At 56.3% G+C, this 15,949-nt stretch overlaps 1 protein-coding gene across 1 annotated transcript in view; it reads right to left on the reverse strand.

The window, feature by feature from the left end:
• Window positions 1–2,468: 2,468 nt before the first annotated feature.
• The window catches only part of LOC144947806 (syntaxin-binding protein 5-like), a 34,270-nt gene continuing 20,789 nt past the window's right edge, over window positions 2,469–15,949 (reverse strand). Inside the window, 16 exon segments of the mRNA XM_078877159.1 lie at window positions 2,469–2,639; window positions 3,391–3,662; window positions 5,667–5,778; window positions 5,919–6,087; window positions 6,350–6,722; window positions 7,436–7,666; window positions 8,091–8,141; window positions 8,463–8,501; window positions 9,928–9,987; window positions 11,405–11,526; window positions 12,541–12,660; window positions 13,349–13,485; window positions 13,643–13,857; window positions 14,002–14,042; window positions 15,001–15,065; window positions 15,527–15,677. Coding sequence (XP_078733285.1) covers window positions 2,598–2,639; window positions 3,391–3,662; window positions 5,667–5,778; window positions 5,919–6,087; window positions 6,350–6,722; window positions 7,436–7,666; window positions 8,091–8,141; window positions 8,463–8,501; window positions 9,928–9,987; window positions 11,405–11,526; window positions 12,541–12,660; window positions 13,349–13,485; window positions 13,643–13,857; window positions 14,002–14,042; window positions 15,001–15,065; window positions 15,527–15,677 — 2,200 coding nt within the window. The 3' untranslated portion in view covers window positions 2,469–2,597.

A 15,949-nucleotide genomic window follows, 5' to 3' on the forward strand; every position in this document is an offset into this window, starting at 1 on the left:
AGCCACCCAACCACCCAGCCACCCAACCACCCAACCAACCACCCAGCCACCCAACCACCCAGCCACCCAACCACGCAACCACTCAGCCACCCAGCCACCCAACCACTCAGCCACCCAGCCACCCAACCACCCAACCACTCAGCCACCCAGCCACCCAACCACCCAGCCACCCAACCACGCAACCACCCAGCCACCCAACCACGCAACCACCCAGCCACCCAACCACTCAGCCACCCAACCACCCAGAGCTATCCTCTTATTCCCTAAGAAACCGACAGAGCGTGCAATCCATGGTGCGACATACAGATGAGGTTCCCACTCAAGTAGTCGACTCGAGATCGCTTAAAACACCCAACACTCACCAACCTCCATGAGCGGGACCCGCAGTGAGGTTCTGCACGCATAGTGCGGCATCTCTAAACACCTTAACATCTCCACCTCGTGTCAACCATTACAATGCCCAACTGTAGATGTTTGTTTTGTTCTCAGCCGAGGGCGGCACCCCCCCCCCCCCCCCTGGTGACCGCTGTCCCCCTGTCCGGCACAACGCGAGACGCAACAACGACTCAGAGGAGGAGGAGCAGCCACGCGGCGGGGAGCCGGCGCTACCACCAATTGCCCGAGCTTTGCGCTCCTCTACGTGTTAAGGTGTTACCGGCCAATTAATGAGTTCTTACACGTGGGATGAAAAAAACCGGAGCAGCTGGAGAAAACCCCCTTTCATGCGAGGAAGCAACACTCTATCGGTCTCTATCCCATATACCGTTGGCACAAGGTGGGGCTCCACACGCCTGCTGCACCGCCGCCTTCTGGCGAGCCCGGCGTTGTTCCTCCTCTGGAGGGCCGCGAAGTTCGTTGCGTTGATGGTGGCATTAGTCGCTTGATTTCTCACTTTCACAGAGAGGGTGGGGGGGGGGGGGTCGTGTGGGAGTTGCTTGCTGTCTTCCACTCCAGAGCCAGGGATAAAAGAAGCCGAGCCAAGGGATATCCCAAACACCCACCCCTTCCCACGCCCCCATTCGCCCCTATCGAGTCGCACGCTGGTCGAAACGCGAAGAGATTAAGTGTGGAGGAATGTCATCAATGCAATTGTGCCCACCGTAATCATAACACCTTCAAGCCGAGGCTTAGACGCCAGGATTCGAACAGCGCTGGGCTCAGTGCCCAGCCGTGGTCGCCAGGCCCTGCCCATTGCAGCTCACGAGCGGCGTGAGGATTGTCCTGTAGTGACACCTAGCGCGGCAGTGCGAGTGTGCACACGCAAACCCAACAGCGCGTGCGCCCTGCAGCAGCAAGGCGACACCTCTGGGGAGGGGGGGGGGGATCCACTTTCTATAAAACTTTTTAGATGCAAGCCTTCTAAAAGGCTCTCATTTAGTTGACGCACAAGCAGACACACATAACGCCGAGCTTTTACAATCGATTTATTAGGCAGCCACACACCCTGCGTTCACATTGCACGCAATCACGAATACTCGGCACTTTTTTAACAACAATTTTTGTGTGACGAACTCGGGGCCAGAGTGCCACGACTGCCCCGAGTCCCTCGGAGGACGCTCGCTGGACAGCGCCCGCCTCCACAGTCGTCTTGTACGGCTGCCCGCCTCACGACACGTGGAGTTGACGTTGTCTGTTCGTCTTGTACGGCTGCCCGCCTCACGACACGTGGAGTTGACGTTGTCTGTTCGTCTTGTACGGCTGCCCGCCTCACGACACGTGGAGTTGACGTTGTCTGTTCGTCTTGTACGGCTGCCCGCCTCACGACACGTGGAGTTGACGTTGTCTGTTCGTCTTGTACGGCTGCCCGCCTCACGAGACGTGGAGTTGACGTGCGTGCAATAAAAACTTGCGTCGAGGTGCACCTAGCCTGGCACAAAGCGCCGCGGTGGCGTCAACGCCACTCAAGCAGCAAATCGCCGTGTTCTGTGTTGTGTGGCGTGCTGTGCTGTGCAGTATATTCAGGCTGGGCAGTGCTTTCGCAACGAACGTTGTCAGCGATCTGTGCGCACGCTTGCTAGACGGGAAAAGCCAATCGATTTACACTCGCCACCGTTTTCTGTATTTGTTGTGATTATGTTGACACTTGTTCACCCAGCAAAAACTTTTTTTCAGGAAGGGAAGAAGGGGTGCAATGTGGTTACTGCTGCCGCTGCTGTGTTGAACCCAGTTGAGTCATTTCCAGGAACATTGTTCAGCATTTGAGGCACGGCTTGTTGGCCAACACCACTTACATTTGTTGCTGCTGCTGTTGTGTTTGCTACGAGAGGAGACCGAGCTGACCCAGCGGAAGCCCCGTGCGGAACAAGCGGGGAGAGAACTCGACTTGGACACGTGGACAAGCCCCACGAATCGGAGGAATCAAACCCAGCGTGGCCTCTCCTGGCCGCGAGAGCCGATTTACCACTTGCGCTGCCAGTCCATCGAACAACACGCAGGGGGTGATGGGGGAGGGCCCCGCAGGTCACACACAGGCGGCACGTCTGCTGGACACGCTGCTACCGCTGCTGGGCCGGCTCCCTCCCCGTGGCCGCCGCGGCCACCACAACGGCGGCGGCGGAGCGCCCCACGTCGCGGGTTGTGTCGTGGCCCAGCTTTCTTCACTTGTGGGAGAATCGCCTGCCCTGGCGCTCCCTCATAAGCTGGCGGAGAAAAAACAACAGGAAGGCAACCGTGTTGTGTTTTACCACAGCGGTACAATTACTGTTCTTGTTGTTGTTGATTTAATTTCTTTTTTTCTTTTTTTTTTTACCTAAGTGACTTTACCGAAAAAACCAAAGAGTATCTTAACCCCTGTTTTATTTCCAGAAAGGGTAAAACCTATTTTTATTTTTCATTCGACATACCTTCCCACACGCAATGCATTGTGTTGGTGTGATGCATTGTGGGTCACGAAATAATCAAATAATACACAAGGGTTTCTTTCACCACGGAAAAATATCGCAATTTATTCCATCAGCCTACAGAGCTTTTGGGATTGTTAAAGACAGGTGTACAGGTGAGGAGGTGGTAGGCAGACGTACAGGCAATAGAGGAAAACAAACAAGATGGGCAGACATGGAGACACGAACGGGCAGGTAGAAACACAGGCAGGTAGACAGACAAACGCACAAAGAGCGACAGATCCAAAGACAGGTGGGTGGGTGGATATGTGGGTGGATATGTGGGTGGACGTCTGGGTGGGCGGGCAGGTGGATAGGTGGGCAGGCAGATGAACAGGTGAGCAGGTGGGAAAACTCACAGGTAAAGCAGACACAAGGCAAAAGGCTCGTTGGACAGGTAGGTGGAGAGGAGTCCCACTCCTTGATGAAACAAAATCATTATTTCACTCTCGTGCGGTGAAACAGGGCCCCCCTGCACACCTGTGTATCTGGTCAGCAACAACCTCCTCACCTGCTCGCTTAGCTGCAGCAGTTTTCCAGCACTGCTCTCCATCTCCGCGGTTTTGATCACCGTGTCTTGCAGCACATCCCCGCGTTCCGCGATGCTCTTGCACAGACGTTCAAAGGGCGACGTCTCGCCCTTGATGAGCGGCGGCGACCCAGGCCCCGGCCCGAGATCCCGGGCGGTATTCCGGGATCCCCCGTCGGAGCAGAGGGGGCGCCGAGGCTGGCTGCCAGGGCTCGGGCGCGACGGGGCGGGGTGGCTGGGTATCGTGTCGCCGACTGGGGAGGCGCGCCAGAGACAGAGACACGCGGCGGACGTTACGGTTGGCCCCTCGGCGAGCGCTATTCGTTGGTTCCGCGAAAACCAACGCCGTTCATTGAAATGATCGTCAATCGGATAGAGGACATGCACGTTTAAAGGGGCTTCATTCGTTACAAGGCGATCGGAAGTTGACCTTTTTCACCCTACAAACATAGTTTCTAACACTTAAACACGCAATTTTAGTAAGTAAACGTTATACGAACATATTAATAGAAACATGGATAAATAATGAATAAATTGAGCATACAATTGTAATTCTTACCTTAGGCTAAGAATAAGGATGGCTTAAGGGGCTAGGGGAGAAGTTGGGATTGGGAGAAAATAGATTTTTTGAAGGAATCTCCTCTTCAATTCGAACCTCTGGCAGGTTCAGGAGCGGAGGTCTGCTGTCAAGTTGACTTAGGAGCCCTCCGATTGGCCGAAATTGGCGGCCACGTGGTATCGTTAAACATCGTTAATCGCAAATGTATCGTGAATATAAACAATGGGGACCCTATGGGAGGCGGATCATTGCTTCTAGATATTGTTAATTCGATGGCATCGCAAACCGAGGGACCACCGTACTATTATTATTATGACTCGTGTAATTGCCCGTCATATGATGGGTTCATAAAAATAACATTTAATGATAACGTCTAAAATTTTAAGATTATTTTGAATTTATTTAATCTAAAATGTCTCGATCACATTTGGTGTAAAATTGATCATCATCTCCCAAAATATTTCCTTGAGATTAATTTTGTTGAATCGGCACTTTGATGTTGGTTGGATTTTTGCATCTTGACAAAGCAACAAATTAATAATTAGTTACGATTTTAATAAGCCCTTCATGAATTTTTTTTTTAAATTGCATTAAAAATCCATGTAGCCTGCCGAGCAGCATTACACACAGCGTCGAGTGTCAGGCGTTAGGCACAGATCACCAAAACGACATGTCTAATAGGGACCACCAGGGCATCCTTATAATCCTATATCATTATTGGATTGCTTGCTTTCCCATGAAAGCTTCAACCGAGCCTCGCGAGTTATTTTCAGGAGGGTCCTAATAAGTTTCCGCTATAAGAATAATTAACATTTGCTTGTAAGGCGACTTTAACTAATGTCTCAAGGCGCCTTGTAAGAAAAATGGTAAAGAAAGGCCAAGAGAGAAGGAGTAAGGGTGGGGGTACCATGTTGTTGCTGCTGCTACTGCTGCTGCTGCGGAATCCCAATTTGTGTTAATTTGCAGGTCACTTTTCAGCAGTGGGAAGATTTGGCCAATACCGGTGACGCTCGGTGGGTGTGTTGTCTTTTTAGGGAGGGAAACCGGAGGAGCCGGAGGAAACTCCCACACGGCACAGGGCGGTGACGCGGCCCAGCAAGTCGCGAGGGCTCGCCGATTGCTGCAGAGATCTGCCGTTCGAATTCAGCGGCCGCCCCGGTCAATACTGCGGCGCGCACTAAACCGTGGCCCTGCGACGTGACGTCCACTTCGCGAACGACGTCAAAGATCCCGTGACGCAAAATAGGACATTTTTTTGCCAGCATTAATAAAACAGCTGTGTCAAGATGTTAAAACACCAAACAGAATCCTTATCCAAGGAATCCTGTCTGCACTAACCACACGTACCTGTGGTGAACATGCAAAAAACATGCTCTGATAATATGTGTGCATTGTCTTTGGAACTGATTAGTCTACACTGAAGACAGCCTTCTTCATGGCCTCGTCTCACCAGTGTCAGACCAGAGAACGCCAAAATGCGAACAGTACAAAGACAACGGCACTATCAGAGCATTGATCCCGTGACGCAATTCGTGAGAGGAGGCCACCGCAGACTGCCGTGGACTGCGTCTGTGAAACACCACGGCGCCCTCCTTCACGACGACAGAGCCTCGCGCTACGAGGATGGCGTGAACGCTGAAAACTCTCAACTGGAGCAATGATGATGATGATTATTTACGAATATGTTTAAACCACTTACAGAGCTCCCTCTTGTCCAGTGAGAAGCCCCAGGATTTGAAGAGCTTCTTGAAGAACTGGTTATTCGTGGGCTCGGGATGCGGCACGGAAATGAAAAGGTCTCCTCTGTACTCCTGAGACAATAAGAACAATGAAAGAACCATTCGGCAAAAGGCCCACGTGTACCTGTGCATGTATATGTGTGCGTATGTGTGCGTATCTGTGTCTGTCTCCACGCGTGTCTCTGCGTCCCCGCGTGACGCTGCCGCCGCACCGCATCAATAGCGCCTTGCTCCGCGCCCACCAGCGCCGCCCTGCACATCTCCCCGGGGCCGTCCATGTAGAGCACGTGCCCGCCGTCGGCGAAGCAGGCGGTGCGAGCGGCCCTCAGGCCCAGCACGGGCAGCAGGGACACGCAGAGCAGCTGCGCCAGCGCCGGCAGCCTGCCGGGGGGGGGGGGGGGGGGGGGGTCATGCCGTCACCAACTTCGCCGGTACCGTCCGCGTCGTCACCGCCACGTCCATCATCGTGGGCAGCGGAAACACCGAGAGCAAGGAGACCGGGGGGCGGGGGGGGGATTTACCAACGTCATCACAATCCGTGCCATCGCTACGGACATCATCACTACCGACATCATCGCTACCGTCACCGCCGCCGCCGTCAGCCTCCACTACCGCCACCGTCACCGCCGCCGCCACCACTCACTGGAACACGGCGACGTTGCCGTCCACGCGCAGGCAGGCGAGGCGCGTCTCCCCATCCACGTCCACCGCGCTGGCCCTTATCGCCACCGGCGCGCCCGCGTCGCACAGCGAGCGTTTGTACGACGCCTTGGCGCCCCACACGCGCGCCTGCCGCTCGGCGCATGCCAGCACCAGCCCGGCGCCGCCCGGCGCGCCCACGGCCTCCGCCGCCGCGCCAGCAAACTCGGCGAAGGATCCGGTGGAGCCGGAGCGACGCTGCGCGGTGAAGGCCCTGGCGGGACCCTGCCACGATGAGCCGCCGGGCTCCAGTAGCCGGGCGTCGCGGTCCAGGAGAGCGAGGCACAGCACGGGGCCACCCAGGGTCTTCACCTTCCCTGCAGCGGCGGTGGGAAGGTGACGATGAGGAGGAGGGGGGGAGGAGGAGGAGGACGAGGATGAGGAGCTCCTGCGTCACACTCTCTCACTGCGGCGGAGTCAGTCTGCGGAGCGTCGATGTTCAAACGACGTTCGGAAGCGCATCGGCCTCGACGGCCCAAGCCGGCTTCTGCTTCTGCTGCTGCTGCGATGTGAAGCTGACCAGTTGTCAATGCCCTTCACAACCGTCACACTTTTCTGTGACTTCTATAACAAATAAAAAGTGTGAAAACGGAGGAAATCCTATACACATGCGCCGGTTCCCATCGGCTTGATACACGATGTACGTAGCATTTTATATTCATTCACGCAATTTTTATATATATACTTTATAAATTTAGGATTCAGAGGGAAAAATGAAGGTTGTGAAAGAATTCACCAGCGAGCGGGCTTCACGTAGCAGTTGGTTTGGTAAGCCTGGGTGACGCAGCTGTGAACACCGAGTTGATACTGAACTTCAGACTGCCGTCGGTCACTCGCTTGGCAATGGAATTAAAAAAACAATGTTATTGCAAATACTCGGTCTGCCGCTTACGAGTGCGGCACCGAGCAGTGGCGAACGACGCTTGACGTTCCGTCGTGCGTGGCAGTGGTGGACCGTGGGCTTGAAACTAAAAAATCTGCTCGCACCGCCGTCCGACGAGACGACAAAAACAAACGACAGCCAACTCACGGTTTAGGCCGAGGACGGCCGGCTGGCTGGAACGCCGATCCCCCCGCGGCGACTTCAGCGCGAGGCTGGTGACCGTGCCCCTGCCGGTCGCCGCCCACACGTGGCCGGGGCGGGCGGCGCCGTTGGACTCGCCGAAGCAAAGGCGGCTCACGGCCAGCGGCTCGCGGTCGGCCGTGGCCTCCGACGACGGCGGCGGGCGCTCCTCCACGGCGGCAGCGGCGGGGCCCTCCGCTGTGGAGACCGGGGGGTGCGTGAAGAAGCTGTGCGCGCGTTACGCGATTCTGATTTTCAGAAGTACTAAGTAAAAAGCGTGGCAACGTTATTGTGCGGAAAGAGAAACTATAATTTTGCGGGATAAGACAAGGCAGTCGCCCCTTCCCACCCCCGACGCGCACGTGTATAGCCGAAAGCATTTGGGCAAGCGCTGGCCCAGACGCCAGCTACAATCGACGCTCCCGAAGTCGTGATTCGAGAAAGCGTGCGAGAGACGTCGAGCGAGAGGCTATCGCTGCGACAGCTTGCGGGGGGGGGACGAGGAGCAAGGCGCACGAGCAGCGCCACGTCTCGCGCGTTTGTGCCATCGAGTCCGAGGCTTCACTTGCTTCAGAGTCACGGAGAGCGGCAATGTTATCCGATAGGGGTAGAGTGGGCGTACCTTTAGGGGACTCCTGGTCTGCAGAAGTACTTTTTCTCCTCCCCTTCATGACTGCAAACCATCAGCACAGTGGGCGGCGGGGGGGGGAGAGAGGATCCGCGGCACTTTATGTACGCTAACGTTTGTATGTAAGCTAACGTTTGTATGTAATCTGAAGTTATGTAAGATAACATTTTATATACGCTAAAGTTGTTATGTACACTAAAGTTGTTATGTAGGCAAGAGAAGGGGAGCTGTAAACTTTGAAACAAAAACGTCCCAATCATTTAAAAAGTGAATTAATGGGAACCACTTCAAATGCGTGTTAATACAAATTAAATGACCCCACGCATCCCGATTGTTTTGGCCCACCCTGCGTGTAACGGGTTGTACCTTTCTCCATCATCACGCTCAGACGCCGCGGGGAGTACACTGGAAAGACACGCAGGGTCACGAGGGTCACGCTGCGGGTCGCGAGGATCACACTGCGGGTCGCGAGGGTCACACTGCGGGTCGCGAGGGTCACACTGCGGGTCGCGAGGGTCACGCTGCGGGTCACGAGGGTCACGCTGCGGTTCGCGAGGATCACACTGCGGGTCGCGAGGGTCACACTGCGGGTCGCGAGGGTCACACTGCGGGTCGCGAGGGTCACACTGCGGGTCGCGAGGGTCACACTGCGGGTCGCGAGGGTCACGCTGCGGTTCGCGAGGATCACACTGCGGGTCGCGAGGGTCACACTGCGGGTCGCGAGGGTCACACTGCGGGTCGCGAGGGTCACACTGCGGGTCGCGAGGGTCACACTGCGGGTCGCGAGGGTCACGCTGCGGGTCGCGAGGGTCACACTGCGGGTCACGAGGGTCACGCTGCGGTTCGCGAGGATCACACTGCGGGTCGCGAGGGTCACACTGCGGGTCGCGAGGGTCACACTGCGGGTCGCGAGGGTCACACTGCGGGTCGCGAGGGTCACACTGCGGGTCGCGAGGGTCACACTGCGGGTCGCGAGGGTCACACTGCGGGTCACGAGGGTCACGCTGCGGTTCGCGAGGATCACACTGCGGGTCGCGAGGGTCACACTGCGGGTCGCGAGGGTCACACTGCGGGTCGCGAGGGTCACACTGCGGGTCGCGAGGGTCACGCTGCGGGTCGCGAGGGTCACGCTGCGGTTCGCGAGGATCACACTGCGGGTCGCGAGGGTCACACTGCGGGTCGCGAGGGTCACACTGCGGGTCGCGAGGGTCACACTGCGGGTCGCGAGGGTCACACTGCGGGTCGCGAGGGTCACACTGCGCGTCGCAAGGGTCACACTGCGGGTCGCGAGGGTCACACTGCAGGTCGCGAGGGTCACACTGCAGGTCGCGAGGGTCACACTGCAGGTCGCGAGGGTCACACTGCGGGTCACGAGGGTCACACTGCAGGTCGCGAGGGTCACACTGCGGGTCGCGAGGGTCACACTGCAGGTCGCGAGGGTCACACTGCGGGTCGCGAGGGTCACACTGCGGGTCGTGAGGCTCACACTGCGGGTCGCGAGGGTCACACTGCGGGTTGCGAGGGTCACACTGCGGGTCGTGAGGGTCACGCGGCGGGTCGCGACTCTGGCAAGGCGGAGGGGGGTCGGCAAAAGGCTCGTGGCCTGCCCTGGCTGGTGTGGTGCAGCCACGTGGTGGGATGGCGATGATGATGATGATGGTGCAATGATTACCATGGTGATGATGCCATGATTGATTAATGATGATTCATTGATTATAATCACGATGATGCAATGATGATGATTCTATGTCACGGTGATGATGGCATGATTGATGATGATAATGGTTACAATGCATCGATGGTGACGACGATAGAGTCTCTGGGCACAGACCTGGAGAAGATTTTGGATGGTCTTCTTCCAGTGAACCATCGGTGCTCTCTACAGAGCTCTCTGTAGGGAAATGTCAATCATTGTTAATGTATCGGCATCATCAGCAGCAGCAGCAGGAGAATCAATAACATCACCCTGGCTAGTATTGTCACAACCATAACATGCATCGTCATCATCATTCAATGCTAAAGTGTCTCCCTCCTCAAATGACCATTGGTGGACATTCCACATTGCCATGGCAGTAGTGGTAGCCAGTCTGTTACCTGGAGAGTTGCTGTTGACTTCCTATTGGACAGAACGTATTTTAACTACCAGTGATTGCGTGCCGTGCTATGAACCCCGAATTCTGAGTTTGATTCCCGGCCATGGCTAACATCGGTGATTGTTTGTTTTCTTAACAATATTGCATGACACGTTTTATTCCAGTGCTGGTATTCTCGGTATTAATAATGTTCCCTTTCAGACGGTGGTTAGTCTTCTTCTTCTTAACCTGGGGGGTGCGAGATGCCCTTCCTGGGGGTGCAAGACATGGCCGGGTTTTTTTTAAGGTAAATCATCGAAACGAAAATTAAGCAACGGCAAAGTAAATACAACTACTTTGTTTCATCAAACCCTACTTATTTAGTAACATATATATGTTTAACGATTTAGAATCAAAGGGATGCAAGGCTGCAGAAACGGTTAAGAACCACAGCTCTAAAACATGACGATCACGGCGCACCATCACGAGTGGCACCACATGAAGTCACCAATTTTCGTGTCGCTCAAATTTCTGCTGCTGTTGCAAATGTCGTTGGCAAGTCGCCACTGCTTCTTCTTGCATGCTTCAGTGGTCATCATAGTGCAAGTGTAATATTGTTTCCGCAATTAAGTACACGGGCACATTTGCATTTTCTCGTGCTGTTATCTCCAAATGTATTTTAAGGTTTTTAACTTTACCGCTTTCATTTCACCGGTGGTGAGCGATTTCTGAACCGGGCCTGGGTTCCCTCCGCCCCACGCGGACCAGCGTGGTGAAGTATGGCACAACAATCCCCATGGCCGACGCGGCGTGGAGAAGCCTTCATCCGGCAGTGGATTGTGCATAATAAGCTGATCATTTATTTTAAATCGGCCGGGTGGCTCGGGAGCAGATGCGATCAGCTCGCAATCGGAAGGTTTCAAAGTAAAATTCCTGGTTTGGACGTTGACTCAGCCCTTCATCCAACCATGCGGGGGTTGATAAAATAAGTACCATTTTGTGGGGAAGCCAACAGTTTTTTCCTATGCAGAGACTCGCCCTCGCCATAGGAAGGTGAAATTTCCACCACTGGCTCTGCAGGGCTCCAGACGAGAGATGAGCGCCTACAGCTCGACGCTCATGAGCGGAAAATTACTCCGACTTTGTATTTATCGACTCAAGATGGATGGTGATGAGGTATTGAGTTGGCACTGCATGTGATTGGAACTCGCGGCTGTGCGTGTGATGGTTAATTACCTCTGTTGGTATTGATCGGGGCATCTGTGCCTCCCAGCACAACAGACATGCTGAAGCTGGCCAGCACACTCTTCTGTTTGAAGTCCACCACCGTCACTCCGAAGTTGTGGCCTATTGCCACACTGTGAAAACACACAACCCCAGGTCATTAATGTCAAATTACACTGGCAATAATTGAGTGAGTGAATACACACAAGTCTAACCTGAGTGCACACGTGACATTTACGATGATGATGATGATGCTTCTAATAATGATGCAACTCATGAATGATGATACGGTTCAAAGATGATGATGATGATGAGGAATCTCAAATATATGAGGATGATGTTGAAGATTTAGTCATAATAAGAGATTGATGATCATAATGATTCAGTCACACTGATGTCAGCTATCCGTAGAGGCTGATGATCTTCAAGGCGGTTGTGAAGATGATACATCTCAATGCATGAGGACGATGATCTATTCATGCCGAAGCTGATGATACTGATGGTGGTGGTGGTGGTGGTTATGGTGGTGATGGTGGTGGTGATAGTGGTAATGGTAGTGATGGTGGTAATGGTAGTGATGGTGGTGGTAATGGCAGTGGTGGTGGTGATGGTGGTGATGGTGGTTGTGGTGATGGTGGTTGTGGTGATGGTGGTGGTGATGGTGGTAATGGTGATGGTGGTGGTGATGGTGGTAATGGTAGTGATGGTGGTGGTGATAGTGGTAATGGTAGTGATGGTGGTAATGGTAGTGATGGTGGTGATGGTGATGGTGGTGGTAATGGCAGTGGTGGTGGTGATGGTGGTGATGGTGGTTGTGGTGATGGTGATGGTGGTAGTGGTAGTGATGGTGGTTGTGGTGATGGTGGTTGTGGTGATGGTGGTGATGGTGGTGATGGTGGTGGTGGTTATGGTAGTGATGGTGGTTGTGGTGATGGTGGTGATGGTGGTGATGGTGGTGGTGGTTATGGTAGTGATGGTGGTTGTGGTGATGGTGGTTGTGGTGATGGTGGTTGTGGTGATGGTGGTAGTGGTAGTGATGGTGGTTGTGGTGATGGTGGTTGTGGTGATGGTGGTGATGGTGGTGGTGGTTATGGTAGTGATGGTGGTTGTGGTGATGGTGGTTGTGGTGATGGTGGTGGTCCACCCACAGGTTGTGCTCGGAGCACAGTCCCACGCTGGACACAAAAGCGGCGCTGCCGGCCCCAACGACTCGAACCATGGCCTCCAGCTGGTAGCCAGCGGCCTGGCGCAGTGCACCCCTGCAGAGCCTGCAGAGTCACTCACAGAGAGACACCCACAGAGACACACACAGAGAGACACCAACAGCGTCACCCACAGAGACACCCACAGAGCCACCCACAGAGAGACACCAACAGAGTCACCAACAGCGTCACCCACAGAGACAAAAAAAAGACAAAGATCCCCCGTATAGCCTTAACAGACTATAGGGGCAAGTGCTATGAAGGCCGGAACGGTACACGAGGGGGTGGGTGGCCAGCACCACGCCCGACCGCCTTTGTCTCCCCAGTGGCGATGTTTACACACCGCACCAGGTACTCATTTAAGGCTGAGTCGACCTAGGGGAGGCCCAGGACCGGTTCAGATAATCGTCACTGGTGTTAGCCGTGAGCGGGAATCGAACCCGGGTCGCCAGGTTTATAGCGCAGCGCGCTAACCGCTACATTACCGCTCCCCACAGAGACACCCACAGAGTCACCCACAGAGTCACCCACAGAGACACCCACAGAGACACCCACAGAGACACCCACAGAGACAGACACAGAGAGACACCCACAGAGACACCCACAGAGACACCCACAGAGAGACACCCACAGCGTCACGCACACGGCGCCGCTCCGGACTCCCCCTAGCGTGAAGCCCGTGACGGTGACGTCCCCGCGAGCGACGCGCTCCCCGCTCTCCGTGTTGGTGCCACCGGCGGCGTTTGTTGCCGACCTGAGACCGTCGACTTCGGAGCTCGGCCCCTCGTTGGAGTCGCCGCACGGCGTGCCGTTCGGCCGCGGCGGCGGCGCGGGATCGGAGGCCGGCACGTCCGGGGAGTCGTTGCGGCCGGGCCTTCCGACGTCTACAACCTGCGTGGGTGGCCACAGACCGATCGGCGGTCAACACGTGCAAGCGGGGGCGGGCCGCCAGCTGTAGAAGCGACGTGGCGAGCGACGCCTCCGTTCTCGCGAGCACCATGGGAGGGAGGGAGGGGAGCACGAAGATGTTTTGCGGAGCAGCACTCACGCCGATGGCGCCGTGCGCCTCGCGGTCGCGGAGCGCGTAGAGGAGCACGTGGGCGCAGGCGAGCGCCACGCACACCACGTGGCTCCGGCGGCACAGACACAGGTGCCGGATCGCGAGGCCACCGTCGCCGCCGCCCCCGCCGGTATCGGAGAGCGTCGAGTCCTCTCGCTCGAACACAGCCCCCGCATCCACCTCCGCCAGCAGCGCCAGCGTGCCTGCTCCCCGGCGCGGACGACACCCGCGGAAGGAAGGCTACAGCGGCACCGTCGGGAACGCGGCTTTACAAATCAAGGGGAACGGCGGTTGAACGCGATCCACGCGGATGAGAGTGCACGGTCAGAGATCATCCCCCCACTTACCTCCCGATCCGTCCCAAATCTTCAAAGTTCCATCGGAGTGGCTTCGTGAGACATGTGGGACAGAGACAGGCGTGCAGTGTTATTGTTCTTGCGAGTGTTGTTATCACCATGCACCGATGCACAACTACACGGGAGGCTACTCCGGTGCGTTTCTCGCGAGGTTGACCCGCGTTGCTCGGAGCGAAGTCTGACGTTTCACTCCACGCACCGCTGGGAGCTTCTTCCGGGAGCCACACCCTGGCAGCATACCACGTGTGGCGTGCCGTGCACGGAAACATTTTCACGGGTCGAAATGAAGCCCCCAAGGTGAAGCAAAAAAATATCCAGACAGGCGCGATGCTGTCCCCATAGCTACGCCGACCACCGGTCCCACTGCCGGCTACCCTCGTCACGAGCGCCAACGACCCACGCAGCGAGTGCCGTCACGCTCCCAGTCGAGGTGCGGTTAATGCGGTCTCTACAGCAGGTGAGAGTGCAGCAAAATAAATCAAACGTTGTGCTGCACTTCTACGGTCTAGCCGTCTGTGCCACACCCTCCGCCCTCAACCGACCCACACCAGACAAACGCTTGTCACGTGGGGTCAAGCTGACCCCTACGACCTGCACAGTCCGGGGGGGGGGCAGGCCCCTCGTCCAGCAGTGGAGTGGCAACAGTCCGTACGTACGTACCTACATGCGTGTGTGTGCGAGCGTGTTGTACTAGGCGAGCGGTAGTGTAGCGGTAAGCACGCTGCGCTATGAACCCGGCGACCCGAGTTTCATTCCCGCTCACGGCCACCACCCATTGAAGATTATCTGAATCGGCCCCGCGCCTCCCCTAGGTCGACTCAGCCTCAAACGAGTACCTGGTTGGGAGGATTGCTGGCCACCCCACCCCCCTCGTGCGCTCGATAACGCCACTTGCCCCAACAGTCGGTTAAGGCTATGTTGGGCGGTGGGGGGGGAGGTGATCTTTATCTCGAACAAACGGGGTGAAGGAGACCCGATGTCTCTTCTCACCCGGTGAGGATGGCCTCCGCAGAGTCCGGCTTCTCCAGGCTGGGCTTGCCCCCTCGTAGCGGCCACTGCAAGCGAAAAGAACGGCGCCCGTTTCATTCGGAGGCCTTTCACGAGATCGGTCGCATCTTGCGTCACGTCCAGTTTGGTTTTTGTTTTTTTAACGACAGCGTTCCACCACCACCACTCTTGCAAACGAGACTGCACCCCGATCCCTTGAGTTCTCAACGGGGGCAAAAAATTTAAATAAAAACTTTCCACTTCACATTTAAACTCTTACGCACATCGCGGTTGGGTCTGTGACGTTCGCAGCCGCCGCACGGAAGCGGCCAAAACCACGGACGAGCGGGAGGGGAGGAAGGCAGCCAGAAGCGTCGCAACCGACGATTGCCCCAAGCTCTGGGGTCCTATGTCCCCCCCCCCCCCCCCCCCCCAGTAATCTTGGAGCCCTGGGCCCAACGCTGGGCACGCCGTTGGCACGCTCGCCGGGTTGGGGCGTCTGGCCAGCCCCATCGCCGCGGCGGCTCACCTGCCTGCCGACGCTCCTCTGCCGAGCCTTGGACCCACTGGCACCGCTAAGGGCGGCGAGGAAGTCCGGGGAGCAGGGGCAGCAGTACAGGCAGGAGGTGACGTCCGGCCGCTGCAGCCTCAGGGAAGCCGGGCTCTCCAACACGGGGCATCTGTGGGCAGCGGGGTGGGAGGAGGCAGCGCTTGCGATTAGCGACGTACTCAACACATCCGTCAACAACACTGCGTGTGCATGTGTGCGCGTGTGTGTGTGTGCATGTGTGCGCGTGTGTGTGCATGTGTGCGTGTGTGTGCGTGTGTGTGTGTGCGGGGTGGATGGAGGCAGCCGCACCGGGGGGGCGGGCGAGGGGGGAGGGGGGGGAGTTAACTGCCACGCCGGGAGGTTGAACCGACCCGCTGGGGTGCTGACCACAGTTGACATTTA

This window comes from Lampetra fluviatilis, chromosome 47 (genome assembly GCF_964198595.1).
Source record: "Lampetra fluviatilis chromosome 47, kcLamFluv1.1, whole genome shotgun sequence".
Taxonomy (NCBI): domain Eukaryota; kingdom Metazoa; phylum Chordata; class Hyperoartia; order Petromyzontiformes; family Petromyzontidae; genus Lampetra; species Lampetra fluviatilis.